The sequence below is a fragment of the Patiria miniata genome, unplaced genomic scaffold (assembly GCF_015706575.1).
Source record: "Patiria miniata isolate m_02_andy unplaced genomic scaffold, ASM1570657v1 HiC_scaffold_29, whole genome shotgun sequence".
Classification (NCBI taxonomy): Eukaryota; Metazoa; Echinodermata; class Asteroidea; order Valvatida; family Asterinidae; genus Patiria; species Patiria miniata.
Window position 1 is genome coordinate 20,636,133 of NW_024037068.1, and position 14,170 is coordinate 20,650,302.

At 39.7% G+C, this 14,170-nt stretch overlaps 1 protein-coding gene across 1 annotated transcript; it reads right to left on the reverse strand.

Moving 5' to 3' along the window:
• Positions 1-3,224: 3,224 nt before the first annotated feature.
• On the reverse strand, positions 3,225-13,678 carry LOC119736131 (galectin-4-like). Its single transcript, XM_038210145.1, has 9 exons — positions 13,524-13,678; positions 11,135-11,202; positions 10,472-10,560; positions 9,191-9,401; positions 7,614-7,748; positions 7,018-7,155; positions 5,540-5,628; positions 4,215-4,395; positions 3,225-3,730 (listed from the first exon to the last, which is right to left on the reverse strand). The coding sequence occupies exons 2-9, from the start codon at positions 11,159-11,161 to the stop codon at positions 3,584-3,586; spliced, it is 1,017 nt and encodes a 338-aa protein (XP_038066073.1). The 5' UTR covers positions 11,162-11,202; positions 13,524-13,678; the 3' UTR covers positions 3,225-3,583.
• Between the last annotated feature and the right edge of the window lie 492 nt (positions 13,679-14,170).

Consider the following 14,170-nt stretch of genomic DNA (forward strand, 5'->3'; position numbering starts at 1 on the left):
TCCAAAGTCATGCATAATTCAGTTTTCCTTTGAATCGTTGCAAGACGCTTAGGCTCTCGTTCTCCCTTAAAATAAAATTATCTCAAAGATAAATTCACAGAAGAAAAACCGTCGGTGAAAATGAGCAGCGACGACGTGGATTCAAACCAGGGATCTTTGTATCCATAGCTTATAATGCTATCCACTAGGCCACTGTGTGGTAGCTCGGCGACGTCCGTACTTTAAAATGCTTTAAAGGTAACTGGTTGGCTAAATAACAACAATGCTCTTGATCTCATTGTTCTGTTCATGAAAAAAAATGACCCGATCGAAACCATTGAAATATTCCTGACTTTGGAGCATGCAGCCTATGGAAAGGAAAGTCGCATTCGGGACATGCACTATTAAAACAGTGTTTAGCATTTAAACACATCAGAAACCTGTTTATGGTCTAAGACGTTTAGGAATGTGTTTCAATTCTAAACGTTTACCACTTTTTAATGTTGTGAAACTAAACGTGTTTACGTTTTGGACATGTGCTTAGGATTGTATATCTAAATGCGCTTAGGAAGGTGTTTAAATGGTAAACATATTATAAATTGTACATGTCAAACGGATAATGCGTACGTGTCACAGAAAAAGGACATCTAAACATGTCATTATGCTAAACGTGTGGAAAAAGTGGGTACATAATTAGTGTTTAGAAATGTGTTTAAATCCTAAACACCATTTTTACAGTGTGGTTCTCATTCAGCCGGTTGTAGCTAATGAGTTACGGTACATAACGGTCTAACACCAAATCGACGATTCTCGTGTCCATTGTATCCATAGACGTCATCAGGTTTTTTCCCCAGTTCATTCGATTTTATTTTGACATAATAAGCACAGAACAAGAGTACCGACATCAATGCTACTGATCAGCCCAGCCGTGGCGCGTGCGTGTCGCGTCGCGAGAGGTCAATCCGGCTCGCCTGTACCCATTCACGGATTTGCCCAACTATGGACATTTTCAAAATTGAGTCACTTGACATATCTTTGGAAATGACCTTCTTTTATTGTGTTCTTGAAATTGACAGCATGCCAGAAAGAATAACAGGGAGTTTATTGCCATTCTTTAAACCAAGTAAGCTTTTTAACAATAATTTGGCCGGTTACTTTTTGAATAGCTGCAAAAGGTCTACTCCACCTAAAATATTTCCTACAAACAAAAACATATTTTAAAATGTATCATTTTTAACCGTTTACCACCCCCCAACAATAGTTTTTCAGATGTAAAAAATAAGTACAGATATCTCGTTGAAAAATATAGAGAAAAAGGTTATTGGTGTTTCTGTCATTTTTAAAGGTGCCACCCAATATGTTACCATCATGATATTTACAAAGTAATACCCGTTTTCCAGGGTCCTACTATTTTATAACCGTACACTGGATTCGACTTATATGACACACATCCAAACTTTTTTGTTATATCCTCCACAATTACATCAAAGAGTAAGTACTCCGTGCACAATATTACTAGGAAACTCGTTACGAATTTTGTAAATTCACTTTCAAAACAAAATAACTCTTTTCTAGATACATTATAGAGTACGATATCCACAGGGCGAGTCAAAAAAGCGGAACCCACCCCCCCCCCAAAAAGAAATATTTCATATTTAAGAAAAATATGTAGCACCAAACATGATAATGACTGGAAAGCCAATTTCATCAGATTCGTTTAGATGTAAAAAATACTGAAATTGCTCAATCCGCTCAAAGAATATCAGCATTTAAACGCAATTACCCTCAAACCTATTTCGTCCAAAAAGCAGTTTATTGTGTATTCTGACTGTTTGGAACAACAAAGCAAATGACACGATATACTTGTTTCAACAACTGTCAACAACTGTAGTACACAATATCTTTATTAAAAACCCTGGTTAGGCAAACAACATGATTAATAAACACCCCCCCCCCTGTTTTTTAAAGACGGGCCTTCAAAAGGACTTTTTGAATATTTTTTTAACTTCTAAACTTATGTTTTATCGCTGGTGATGTTTGAAGATTATTGTGACGTCATTCTTGAAATCGCATTTTGGACGAAGGCGGATTTAGGGTCATTGTGTTTAAATGGTGATATTCTTTGAACGGATTGAGCAATTTTAGTAATTTGTTCATCTAAAAGTAGCTTATGAAATTGGCTTTCCAGTCACTATTATGTTTGGGGCTACACATTTTTTTAATGATGAAAGTTTTGGGTTTGGGTTCCACTTTTTTGACTTACCCTGTTCCTGTATATACGGAAACATTACTTTATTTAGTACTATCTATTTTTGAAATAATATGCAGAGCAGAAGCGAAATACGAACGTATTGAAATCTGTCAATATAAACATTTTACGTTGACTTATTTTTGCAAATTCACAAACAAAAATCTAGATCTCTTTGAGATAGCCCCTACATAATAAAGTACATTTACCTGAACCGAAATATTACGTCATCTGCTTTTGAAGCAATAAACAGAGCAGATTTGAAAAAAAGAATTTGTTAAAATCTGTCAATATAAACATTTTACGTTGACTTAATATTTGCAAATTCACCAAAAAGATCTACTGACATCTCTTTGAGATAAGCCCTACGATATTTACCTGAACCGAAATATTACGTCATTAAGTACTATCAGCTTTTGAAGCAATATGCAGATTAGAAGCGTAATAAGAATTTGTTAAAATCTGTCAATATAAACATTTACGTTGATTTAATTTTGTAAATTCACAAACAAATCTATATCTTTTTGAGATACATAGTAAAGTACAATATCTACCTAAACCGAAACAGTACTTCAATCAGTACTATATGTGAAGTAATAATTTTACAGAGCCGAAGCGGACTAATACATTGCCAATTTCGGCACAGACAGAAGAAAAGGAAAATCAAAAGGCAAACAACGTACGTTGCTTGATTTTTTTTCTGTGTAAATTAGGAAAAAAATTAAACCATTTTAAAAGCAAAAGTCATGTTAGTTGAAAAAAATATTTAATGTTCATTTCAGTGTCTTTGATTTACTACATGGAATTGTATAGGCGAAATATTAAAAAAGGAATGACCGCTTCCGTCGTTTCTTTGAGTGTCAGTTTGCTACTTAGCCATCCCTAAGATCAGCAAACATTCTGGGTTCCTTTTAAATCTATTTTCCCTTACAAATTGTTTAAATATGTCAGTCGAACTGCAATTACTTCTAACGGAAATACACCAGTAACAACTATTGTGAGCTAATATAAATGCAGAGATCTTCGTATCATAATCACAGTCAAAATCACAAATCTCAAAGACAACTCTTGGCTCGACGCATTATATTACAGAGCTTGAATCAGAAACAAAAATATTATGTTTAGAAATAATAATAGAAAAAAAATAGCGCTTAACAGTAAGAATCACTTAATCAAGTCTCAGTGCAGAGCGTAGACCTCAAAGATTAAAAAAGCTTTTCTATGCTCAAAACCTGCAACCACTCAAAGGCGAAATAATTCGTAGTTCTATGATTAAAATAATTTTCAACTAAATATCGGTCCAAAATCTCCGTCGTTGCCATGGAAACTGCTCACTAAACCAATTCCCGGGCTTGTTTAGTGGTACTTGACCTCGGTCACGACAACATCGCCATCTATGTGCAGAGCGCTGATGTTTTGAAACGGCAGACGGTGTGGGTACTCCAAGAGATGCGAGCCGTTCAGAGCGACCTTGAACTGGTTATGCTCGCACAGGAACATGATCTACACGTAAATAAATCACAAAACCATACAATGGTTCACAAACGGCATCACCACAAACCTCTCCATAAACAAACTCGATCGGCAATATCTCGGAAGCAGCGGGCCAACACAATTCGTAGTCATGCAAGAGTCACGTGATTGTGCCATGTTATTTCTGGAAGTAGTGTTTTGAGAAAAAAAAATCATATATTTATCCCCAGTGACCGCATGATGACCTTTGATTCCAGTTTGGTCATGTGACATGTTGGGGCTGGGCTACTGATACCTTTGACAAAGCTTGGCTGAAACCGGTCACACTATGTAGGAGCAATAGACAATGTCAACGTTTGTTACTTACTAACTAAGTAACGGACTATTACGCAGAGACATGATGATTTGTTGAGCTGCTATACCGCAGCCACAAATCACGATTCCCAATATGGCCATATTAGAACCAAAACTATGATCACACAAAAATCCATATTTTCATTCGATGGTTTCTTACCTCATAGGTCCCGTTTGCGAAGAACGGGAAGTAGGTGCGATACTTCTGCTCGTTGCCATCCCATTTGGTGGTGCGCAGGGTGTTCATGACAATCGTCTGCTGATTAAACCGTGGGTTGAAATGGAATGCGATGTCGCTTCTTGGGTTGGTACACATGCCACATTGGAAGTTCACGTGGAACCTTCGTTTTCGGTTTAACGGCAGAACACGGACACATAAAATAAAAACCCACTATAAGTACCGTTTCTAGGTGTATCATATTGAAGCAGGATCATGCTGCAACTTGACGTATTGTTGGGGATAGGTTTCTGACCGTTATCATACTTTCATTACCATGGTGATTTAAAGGTAATGTACAACATTTGCAAACATTAGAAAAAAAACCCCAAAACTAACAAATTATTATGAGCCACCTTACTGACTTTAAATGAATTAAAGTTTCAGGCATCCTGTGAAATTATGGCACCTGGTGTTTTTCAACGTTGGTTGAAAAAAGACCTGACTTTTTTCAAATATATATTGCCCCCAATTTACCAAATTTCATTAGTCTACATTTTGTTTGCAATTGGTTACACATCCGTGAACGGGTGCAAGCAAGCTATAGTCTGGTTCCCTGACCTGACAATTCCCTGACGTCTATAAAATGCTCCGTTTCATATGAAGTAGGGTCAGGGAACGAGACTGCAAGAACAGCATCTTTTCTTGTTTTTTTCCTCCAGAATCCATGAACACAAACTTTTAAACAGGTCAGCGTAACAATATTTGCTATATAATACTGACCCCCCAATCTCGCCCATTTCTGAAATTTACAGCAAAAGCAAATGTTGTATATTACCTTAAGAGACAGTCACAATGGAAATGATTTTGGGAATGTTGATCTGACTCAACATCAACAATCTTGATAATAAGAAATGTTCATTTACCCGATTTTGGTATCACGTGTGACGTATCTTTATTTCAAATTGCAGGATGAGGTTGCTTTCATCAAATTGCCATTTCATTAAAAACACTTCCAGTTTTGGAAAAAAACCACAATTTTTGTATAAGGGCGGATCCAGAACACAATTTTTGTTGGGGGGGGGGGCTGCAAAAAATTTGTCCCTCCAAAAGTGGGTTAAAAAAAGGCCTCTGTGGTGCGATCTGAGGCAATTTCTGACACTTAAACCAATTCTTTTTGGAGGGTAAGATGGTGGTGTACGCAGTGCCTGCCTTTATAGCGACGTCACAAAAAATAAAATTGGGTGCGTTTTGGGGGGAGCGGGCATGGCCCCCGCTGCCCCCCCCCGGATCCGCCCTTGGTTTTGTTTTGATTTGATAATATTGACCTTGTAGGGTAGGGCTTCACGGTGACTTTCACCACAATCATCTTTCCAGCCTGCATACCTCCAGGGATCGAGTCCATATATGGTAGAGCCTGAGTTACACAAACGTATTTTACAAAAGGTAAGTTTTTACTGGACATCAGTTACATTTTTTTTTGGTGAAGGTTTTGGAGGTAGGGGCCACATCCATTCATGTACTCCTTTAGTTTGCCTGTCTACGGATACGGTATTAAGATTTCCCTCTTGTTTAAGCTGATCTAAGACTGATATGATTATATTAAGGGAATGTACTTGGCCGGTTTTAAACAAGTATGTTAACCGGTTTTAAACAAGTATGTTTACCGGTTTTAAACAAGTATGTTTAAAACCGGCTAATGGCCAGAGCCGGTGGATAATTCGGCTCGGGCCATTATCCACGACCAGGCACAGTGCAAAGCGCACATTTTATTCCCATTCATAAATACCTTTCGGTCAAATGTCAATATTTTTAGAAGTCAAAAATTCATAATATTTTCCAACGATTGTGTTCAGCAATTTTACCTCATGTTTTGTGAAACACCCCTCTGGCCATGCTGTGATATTTGCCTCGCGCGCGTAGTGCTACACATCTCCTGTTGGCGCAGAACGCAGCGGTGCAGGAATAAAGCGATTAAATCCAGCAGGTGTTTTATCAGCGGTTTATAACCAAACATGTGACGAGCGCTCCACCAATAGGAGTGGGTATTCACTGTCTTAGGTATGTACGAATAGATTATTATGGTGTGAAAAAGCAAATCATAATAGACCACGCTGATACCCCTCAAATATAGCCTTAAAACATGCATGGCTTTTATAGGTTTGTCTATAGTCAAGCAGGACCCGATAGTCACAGTGTGAGACAGACAGTCGGTCAGTCAGCTCGGGTCCAGCAACAACATCCATACTCTATTCCCTTCTCTTCAGTTCCCGCTGCTTGTTCCTGATAAACAAGCCATTTTTGATTCTTGGTTACTTGTCCCCTGACAGTTTAATAATCAAGGGTCGAAATGAGCAGAAGTTTAACATAACAGGGCCGTAGCAAGCCTGGTGGAAGGGAGGGTCGTTCTTACTGTGGCAGGGCCAAGATTTAGTTGTGAAGTTTTGTCTGATAACGATGTATTTATGTCCAATAAGGTTTTTTTTTTAGAATAAGACAAATGGATAAATTCACTCTGTGTTCAGGAAAATTCAGGTTCACAGTTCGGGTCAGGTCAAGACAAGGTTAAGAATTAAGCTTTACTGCTCTGCGGCAACTAAACTCCGAAGGTTACAAATTTAAGATTTATAGCTTGAACTCAGAGAGTATAAGGACAATTAAGATTTACTGTTCTACAAATGGATGTCAACTTTGAACTCATGACCTTCCTACTGGTCACGTTCAGACCCCATACCCCACCGCCCCATGTCTACGGGCCTAGTATATATTACATTTCAAAAAGAGAAAATTGAGGAATGGTACTAACAGGATAGGCGACGACCTTTGGTCCAGCAGGGTAGGCCGGTGGGGCTGCGGCATGGGGGTAGGCCGGCTGCGCTGCTGGGTAGGCCGGCTGCGCTGCTGGGTAGGCAGGCTGCGCTGCTGGGTAGGCAGGCTGAGGTGGCTGCAAGACAACACCAAAAAATATGCAAACAAATCAATGTTGCGTTCCACCCCCTCCCCCCTCCCGCTGCCGAAAAAAACTGGCAGAAGAAAAAGTCACACGCATCTACACGCACATACTTGAATTTGTATCTTTGTGGAGACATTTCTTTGTTTTCGTGTACTAAAGTTTGCGATTTTGAAAGTGTACATTTAAAATGCTCCTATTTTAACCAGAATAATTTTATCCTCGGCTGAAAATCGGAATTAATATCAATTAATATCAATTTGCGACACATCAACACACCTTGGAAATTCCTAGTCTTGGAGTAAAATCCATATATCTATTTCGTGATAACCTTGTGGATAACCTTGTGGATAAAAAGATCAACCGAAAAAAAATGGCAGAAGAAAAAGTGACACATCCACACAAACAAAAAGCAACAAACTCTTTTTTTTCTGGTCAAAGTTTCAGGTTACCATGTAAACTGCAGATGCTGGCTCGTATTGGATATTGTAGACGGTGACGGTACCATCTATCATGACTGCGTTAATGCTCTGCAGGTTATGAATACGGTAGTAGTACTCAAGAAAGTGACGACCGTTGACAGCCACCTAAAGAAAGAAGAGGTTGGTCAACCAAATTGAGCTTTTTTTCGATTTGGGGTGTTTTTTCGGGTTTGTTTACCGGCACCAAACCGACGTTTGATGAAGTAAGGGCAGACTACACACAGAAGTCTATCAGGTCGCATACGTCTTTCAAGTGCCTGAGATCTTCTCACGGGAGGCCATGTTGTGGTACATGACTTGTACCACAACATGACTTGTGCAAATGTACTCGCACACGTTCATGTAGTCATGGTAAGATACCTAATAAAAGATACCTAATAAAAATACTCGAACTCATGGCAAGATATTCGTACACGGGGGTCTTTGTTTGGAGAAAACCAGTGGCGTATCCAGTTGGGGAGGGGGTGTTAAGGCATAAAATGCCAAAAACAACGAAATTCATTCAGTCATTTTCCTGGGGGAAAAAGCAGGTAACGCCAGTGGAAAAACGGAAATGAAAACCACTTTGGCCGTGTAAGTCGTGTGGTCTGTATAAGCCGTGTGGTCTCCACTCGATGTGCCTCGCGGCCGTCGCTCATCGATTGGTCAAAATGTCTTAAAAGTCACGGCCACGTTGTCTATCTACAGGCTGCTCAGGTAAAGCAGACTGTGACTGAAAAAGCCGACGGGATGGCTGTCTGGCGATTTGCAGGGCTACTCGCAAATTCTGTTCGCTTAGCTTGGAACTTATTCGACAGTGCCCATCTCCAATTAGTATGGCATATCCTCTTGCATGCAGCAAGAGGATAGATGCCATACGAGCAGATTCGGCGATTAAACATGCAAAACGAGACTGTGTCTTGATCTTGAGATTCTGCCTATTCTATCCGGTCTTCCGTAAACTGTGGTTGTATTACAAAAAAATATTGCAGCCAAATTGACCAATCAACAGCTAAGACCACATTTCTAATCGAAATAAAGTCACAATTTCTAAGCCGACTCAGATTGGCTGGCGCGCGGGCTTGCACCAAATGTGCATTGCTCATTCTTTTTTTCCAAACGAGATCGGACAATATCAAAAGAGGGCACTCTCTCTGCGTTATGCTTATTCATGATGTCCAGCACTTTAGGGAATAAGTTATACATGGGTAACAGAGAATAATGGTGCATAAATCACCGACGATTGGCAGCTCATTCGTGGACTGGTTGGAAGTATAGTCCTGACTTCTAATCAGGTGATTTGAGTTCGAATCTCAGAGAGCGTTTTTCACTTCTTCTCATTTTACCTCTTAAATCACTACAGTGAGGAAAGAACATTTCTCACAAGACGTAAAGCCTATCTTGGGTTTGTGTTGTGGAGAAAAAGGCATTAGATATGCACGTAGTGGACCAATCAGAAGATGGGCAGCGGATGTTGTTTGGGAAAAAAAGATTCGCGAGCGGGCTCCTTTGGACAACGGGTGCAAGTCACCTGGGTGGTACTCGGACTAATCCTGGTTCTGACTCACCTTAAACGAGTTTTGCTCGCAACGAATGATGATGTGGAAGTTCTGGCCGTGAGCAAAGGGGGATTGATGTTGACGTTCCTCCGCTCCCCATTTCCCGCCACTAAGGGTGTTGCAGACTATGAGATTCTGGCCCGCCTGGAAACGGGGGTTGAAGTGAAAGGCGATGTCCGGTCCCTTGATGCCAACTCCACACTGGAGGTTCACGCTGAACCTAAGAAATACAGCAAGCGTATAGGGGTGCAGACCTGTATGATAAATAGGTCCGAAATCGCCTACGCCGGCCAAATCAGGATTGACATGCGCATTTTGAGGGCCGTGTAAAAAAGAAGGGTGAAAGCCGTGAAATTTGGATGAAGCTAGGCCCTAAATAACTAAAACGGCTCTTTTTTTGCAATGGCTCGTAGGCGTCCATTTTCAAAATAACGATGGGCTTCATGACTGCATGCTTTTAGGGGTGATCATCTTTGGATGAAATTTTCTCCCACAAGTCATTAGTTAACCCCGAAAAAATTGAACGGAAAATTAAAGATGATGAAATACGCTTTAATTTGATGTGCTTCTCAAACAACTTGGAAAGTTGTGAGTATTTTTAAAGTGTGCGTAATTATCACTGAGGTCTATGGCAATCTATTTACTGGTCTGCAACCATAGGTGCTTTCTGACATACTGCAGGATATGAGTATACTTGTAGTCCGCACAGGGCCAAGTATATGCCCCACAATGACGCATAATGTACCGAGGGGTCCGCACACATAGTGAACTTGTAAGGATCAATGGAAATTCTTCAAAGCGAAAATTCCGCGACAGTGCCTTAATTTGGTTGGAACCGAATTTTTAGTAGGCGTACATTCCACACAAGAGTCGGGGTGATATTATATGCAATATTTTTGACACTGATTGGTAATGAAACGGTTAAAAAATGATAAAGAAAAAGTAAACTTTATTGTAACAGTGATTTGCGTGAATTAAAAGATTGTGTTATAAATTTCAACCGGAAACTGTTTTCACGGTGTTCTCATTATTTTGGATAATTAGCTCTTTGACGGGATCCCCAATAGCCCGATCTATTAAGCCACGCCCACTGCACACGTGGGCAACTAAACACGTGTACCTCTTCAGATGCCACTCTGCACGTTCCAGCCGCGCACGTCATACGCGCGTGCACACATGTCGAACATTAGACACAGCTGTGATTGGTCGAAAAATTATTGGGCGGGCCTTAACGGATCGGTCCATTAAATATAAAACTATACAAACAACTTTCATAGAAAGGTGTTGTACCTTTGGCTTCCATGTGGCACAAACCCTTGGACATGAATGGTCTTCGAAGGAAACACGCCGCCGGGAATCGGCCCACTGTATGGAATAGCCTAAAATATAATCACGAAGACAATGGCTAGATCAGGTTGGATTGGACAATTATATCAGCTGTAATTCTTGCATTTCAAGTGAGAAATTTGGATAGTTTCAGGGTAAGGTCCACAATAACAAAAGAGTTATACAAACATAAATGAATTCTTTCAAAAGATTGAATTTGTTCATCATCTTTTGTTAAGTAATTCATTATTATCATGTTATTATGATTTTTTAAAAGTTATTTCCAATATAACAATTAAAAGGTTGAGCAGTTAACAGTGCTTTGTTCCGTTTCTTTCCTAAATCCAATATTTAGTTTATTTCAAATAGGGTTTAGATCGTTGATCCCCCTTGAAAAATAAAACCAACAATGCATTTATGAAAATGAAATAAGAAAAACACCGACACTTCTTGTTGACATCGTCTGAGCCTGATATGTATTTAAGGGATTCACCGTTTTTCAGAACCTTTTGAAATCTGAGGTCATTCGTATAAGGCCTATTATGCGTTGCATAGACGTAGCCTTTTCTCCAGATATCTCATCAGGGTTTGTCAAAATAAAAATCACCAAAAGATACTGCCACTTACCGGGTTAGTAACCATATCGGCACACATTTTGTCAAAGCTGATTCTTGTTTACAGTCGAAATGAGAAATCTGTGAAACGAAGAGCAAAACATGATTACAAAAAGAGGGTTCACTGGATCTTTAAAGGCAGAATGGGCCATTTGTCATGCGTGCATTTATTTTCGTTTAAAGCAAGAAAAGTGCTCAAAATCTAAAGACGGGTGTTGAACAACTAACCCGATGAAGCGTTAGCTCTGTGAATGCTGAATATTTCGAGAAAACCGACATTTTTAATCTCGCTTTCAATTCAAAAAAGTTTTGCGGTGTAATACTTTGAATTGCACCCTCTCGAGATGACAGATTCGTGAAATCAGCATTGGGGACATGATTCTCGTTTAGCCGATTGTAGTTAGTAATATCACACATTGAACCGACGAATAATAGCAGTCGAGTGTCAATGCATGCACCAATTATCGAATTCGTTCAATTACAAACCAACTACAGCCAGTAATTTTTTAAAAAAATGTGTCACTTGACACATCTTTGGAAATTACCTTTTATTGTTCCCTTCAACGTGTCATCATGCCAGAAGAATAATCTCACAGAGAGTTTAGTGTCATTGCTATTTTTAAACCAAGTAAACATGGTCGTCGTCAGGATTTTTTTCTAAGGGGGGGGGGGGGCAAAAACACATTTCCCAAAAAATCCTTTTACTTTCTCTTGCATATTCTCATACTTCTCCTCGCGACGCACATGCAAGTTAGCTTTTTAACAATGATTTTGTCGGTTACTTTTGGATTGCTATTAATGGTCCACTGCACCTTTAAAATAAATTATAATTATTTTTGAGATGTTCCATTACACAGTGCCAGGGGTGTGCACGGTATAGAGGCAAGAAGAAAAATATAAAGGTTTTCGGCAAATTCATTGTTATCTCCTACCATGTTCATAGAGAAAGTTTTGCCCCCCCCCCCACCAAGCTACTTTTTATTCTATTTTAGGCAGCAACAACCCCTTAGAAGACCTTTTTTATTAGGGTTAAAGTTTTGCATGTCCATGACGTGAAAAACAGTTCTAATTTTTGTCGGACCGAAAAGTATGCATAGTAACTGTTTCATAAACTAAAAAGTTCGGCATTCAGCTTATTCCTGAGCTTTTTAGTTAATTAGTTTCCATCATATTTAAAAAAAGAAAGAATACTGACATGTTATATTTTCGAAAGTTGTATAATTAAAGGTTATTATTTTTGTGAGAATCTTGAAACAAAAATTGAAAAAAGTATGCTGATCTATAAAAATATATCCTCGATATAAAAAAAAAAATAATAATTATAACAACAAATATGGATGCTTCCTCAGTGGTATAGTAAAGGTGAGGTATCATTGGACCTCGCTATGGCAACGTAATGCCATGCATTATTCGCTGGGCGCATAAATGAATCAGGATCGAAATCATGTTAGTCAAGTCGCTAGACATGTCGAGGCCAGAAAAGCACTGCGCCGTACGTACTAGGGGATATGAGGACGCCGACAGACAAAACGCGACTGTTCAGTCACTTATTTTCAAGTCTACTGATAGGCTGTCAAAATGAACACGCAAATGATCTTGTATATATCGGGTGAGAGAGCACCTATTTGGAGAGTACTGCTCCACACCACGAGGACGCGAGGTTGAACAAAAACCCCTTTTGCACTTACAGACAGGGTCCGCGTTAGGCCTCCGTATGCCAGTATTGGGAATCCTTGCATGCCTTCACCGCTGAAGGAATGCGGAAATGGTATACGTATTGCACTATTGAACCATGGTCCTCCATGATTGAACGCACCCGCTATGACGATAGGCCGAGAGCCCCACAGAAAATGGAGCATTTAAAACGACGTTCATGTCTAACTTGTAAAATATTAAATATTGTATTTCGGTAAGACAGGCTCGTCTATTATTGGAACATGGTGAGAGAATTCGAGCACGGTTGACCTTATTTCCATGGTGCACCATGACAGTGGGCAGGTCTTTCCTCATCACGTGTGACATGATTGGCCACTTTGTGCTTTCATTGTAACTGAATTTGAATAACAAAACATAATGTTCAAGTCAACTGACAGTTTTTCCAAACACACTACATGTACACACAGCGACTCAGCGACTCGCCAAAGGATAAACACAACACACAAAACTGAACCGAAAGCCGCAACAAATTGAAGATCGTCACCGGTTTCTTTCTATAATATTGTTATGTTGTCGGTTGTACGTGTTTACGTACAGGATTCAATTCTACCGTCAACACGAAAGTATCCACGCATGGAAGGAATATAGATTCCTTCGTTCATGATCCACGGTTTGAGATCCCGTTAAATACTCACGTGAACCGTGTTATAAATTATATAATCAATAACAAATCCGTATATAATCACCTTGTTGGCAGTGTTTGATGACGTCCAACGTGAGATTAGGCCTCGACTACCGCAGCAGCAACAACACAGCTAGCGTCCCGACGGTGCTGTATACAGTACGGCATTGAAAGGCTTTTCATCAGAGCGCGCGAAGCCACCCTTTATGTTAAACGTTGCAGCGCGTACACGTACACTGCGATGGTTTGTATGACTGCAGTTCAAGGTCCGTCTATTTGGTAGCCTGGCTTCTCTCTCCACATAAAGCACTGCAGCATGGATAAAACCTTTGAACTTCGCGTTTTTGCTGCATGAAATTCACTTCGGGGATATGCCTCCATGCAGACAGGCAGATATTCAGCACGTTTGTCTGTCTAGGTCAAAAGGAAAACAAAAGTCGATGCCATGATTTACCATGGAAGGAGGAATGCGATAACGTTGATTTTAGCACGCCTTTTTTAACGATCCGGGCGGCATACATTTTTTTTTCTGGAGGAAATATCCAAAGCTATATACTGTTAGCATAATGTTTTCCAGTTGGTTTGACACTTGTAGGTATCTTTTAAATTCCACGAAAAAGATACATTAATTTCGTTCCCGGAAATGTCGCGTTCAATCCAATTCAAATGAATTCGAGAAAACATTTAATTCCACACTGTTCATCCTATTAA

Coding starts and splice junctions, on each gene's coding strand:
- LOC119736131 (XM_038210145.1), bottom strand. CDS start 11,161: ATGTGTGCCGATATGGTTACTAACCCG. Junction 7,749..9,190: donor GCGAGCAAAACTCGTTTAAG/GTGAGTCAGAAC, acceptor TTCTTTCTTTAG/GTGGCTGTCAACGGTCGTCA. Junction 7,156..7,613: donor CAGCATCTGCAGTTTACATG/GTAACCTGAAAC, acceptor GTTGTCTTGCAG/CCACCTCAGCCTGCCTACCC.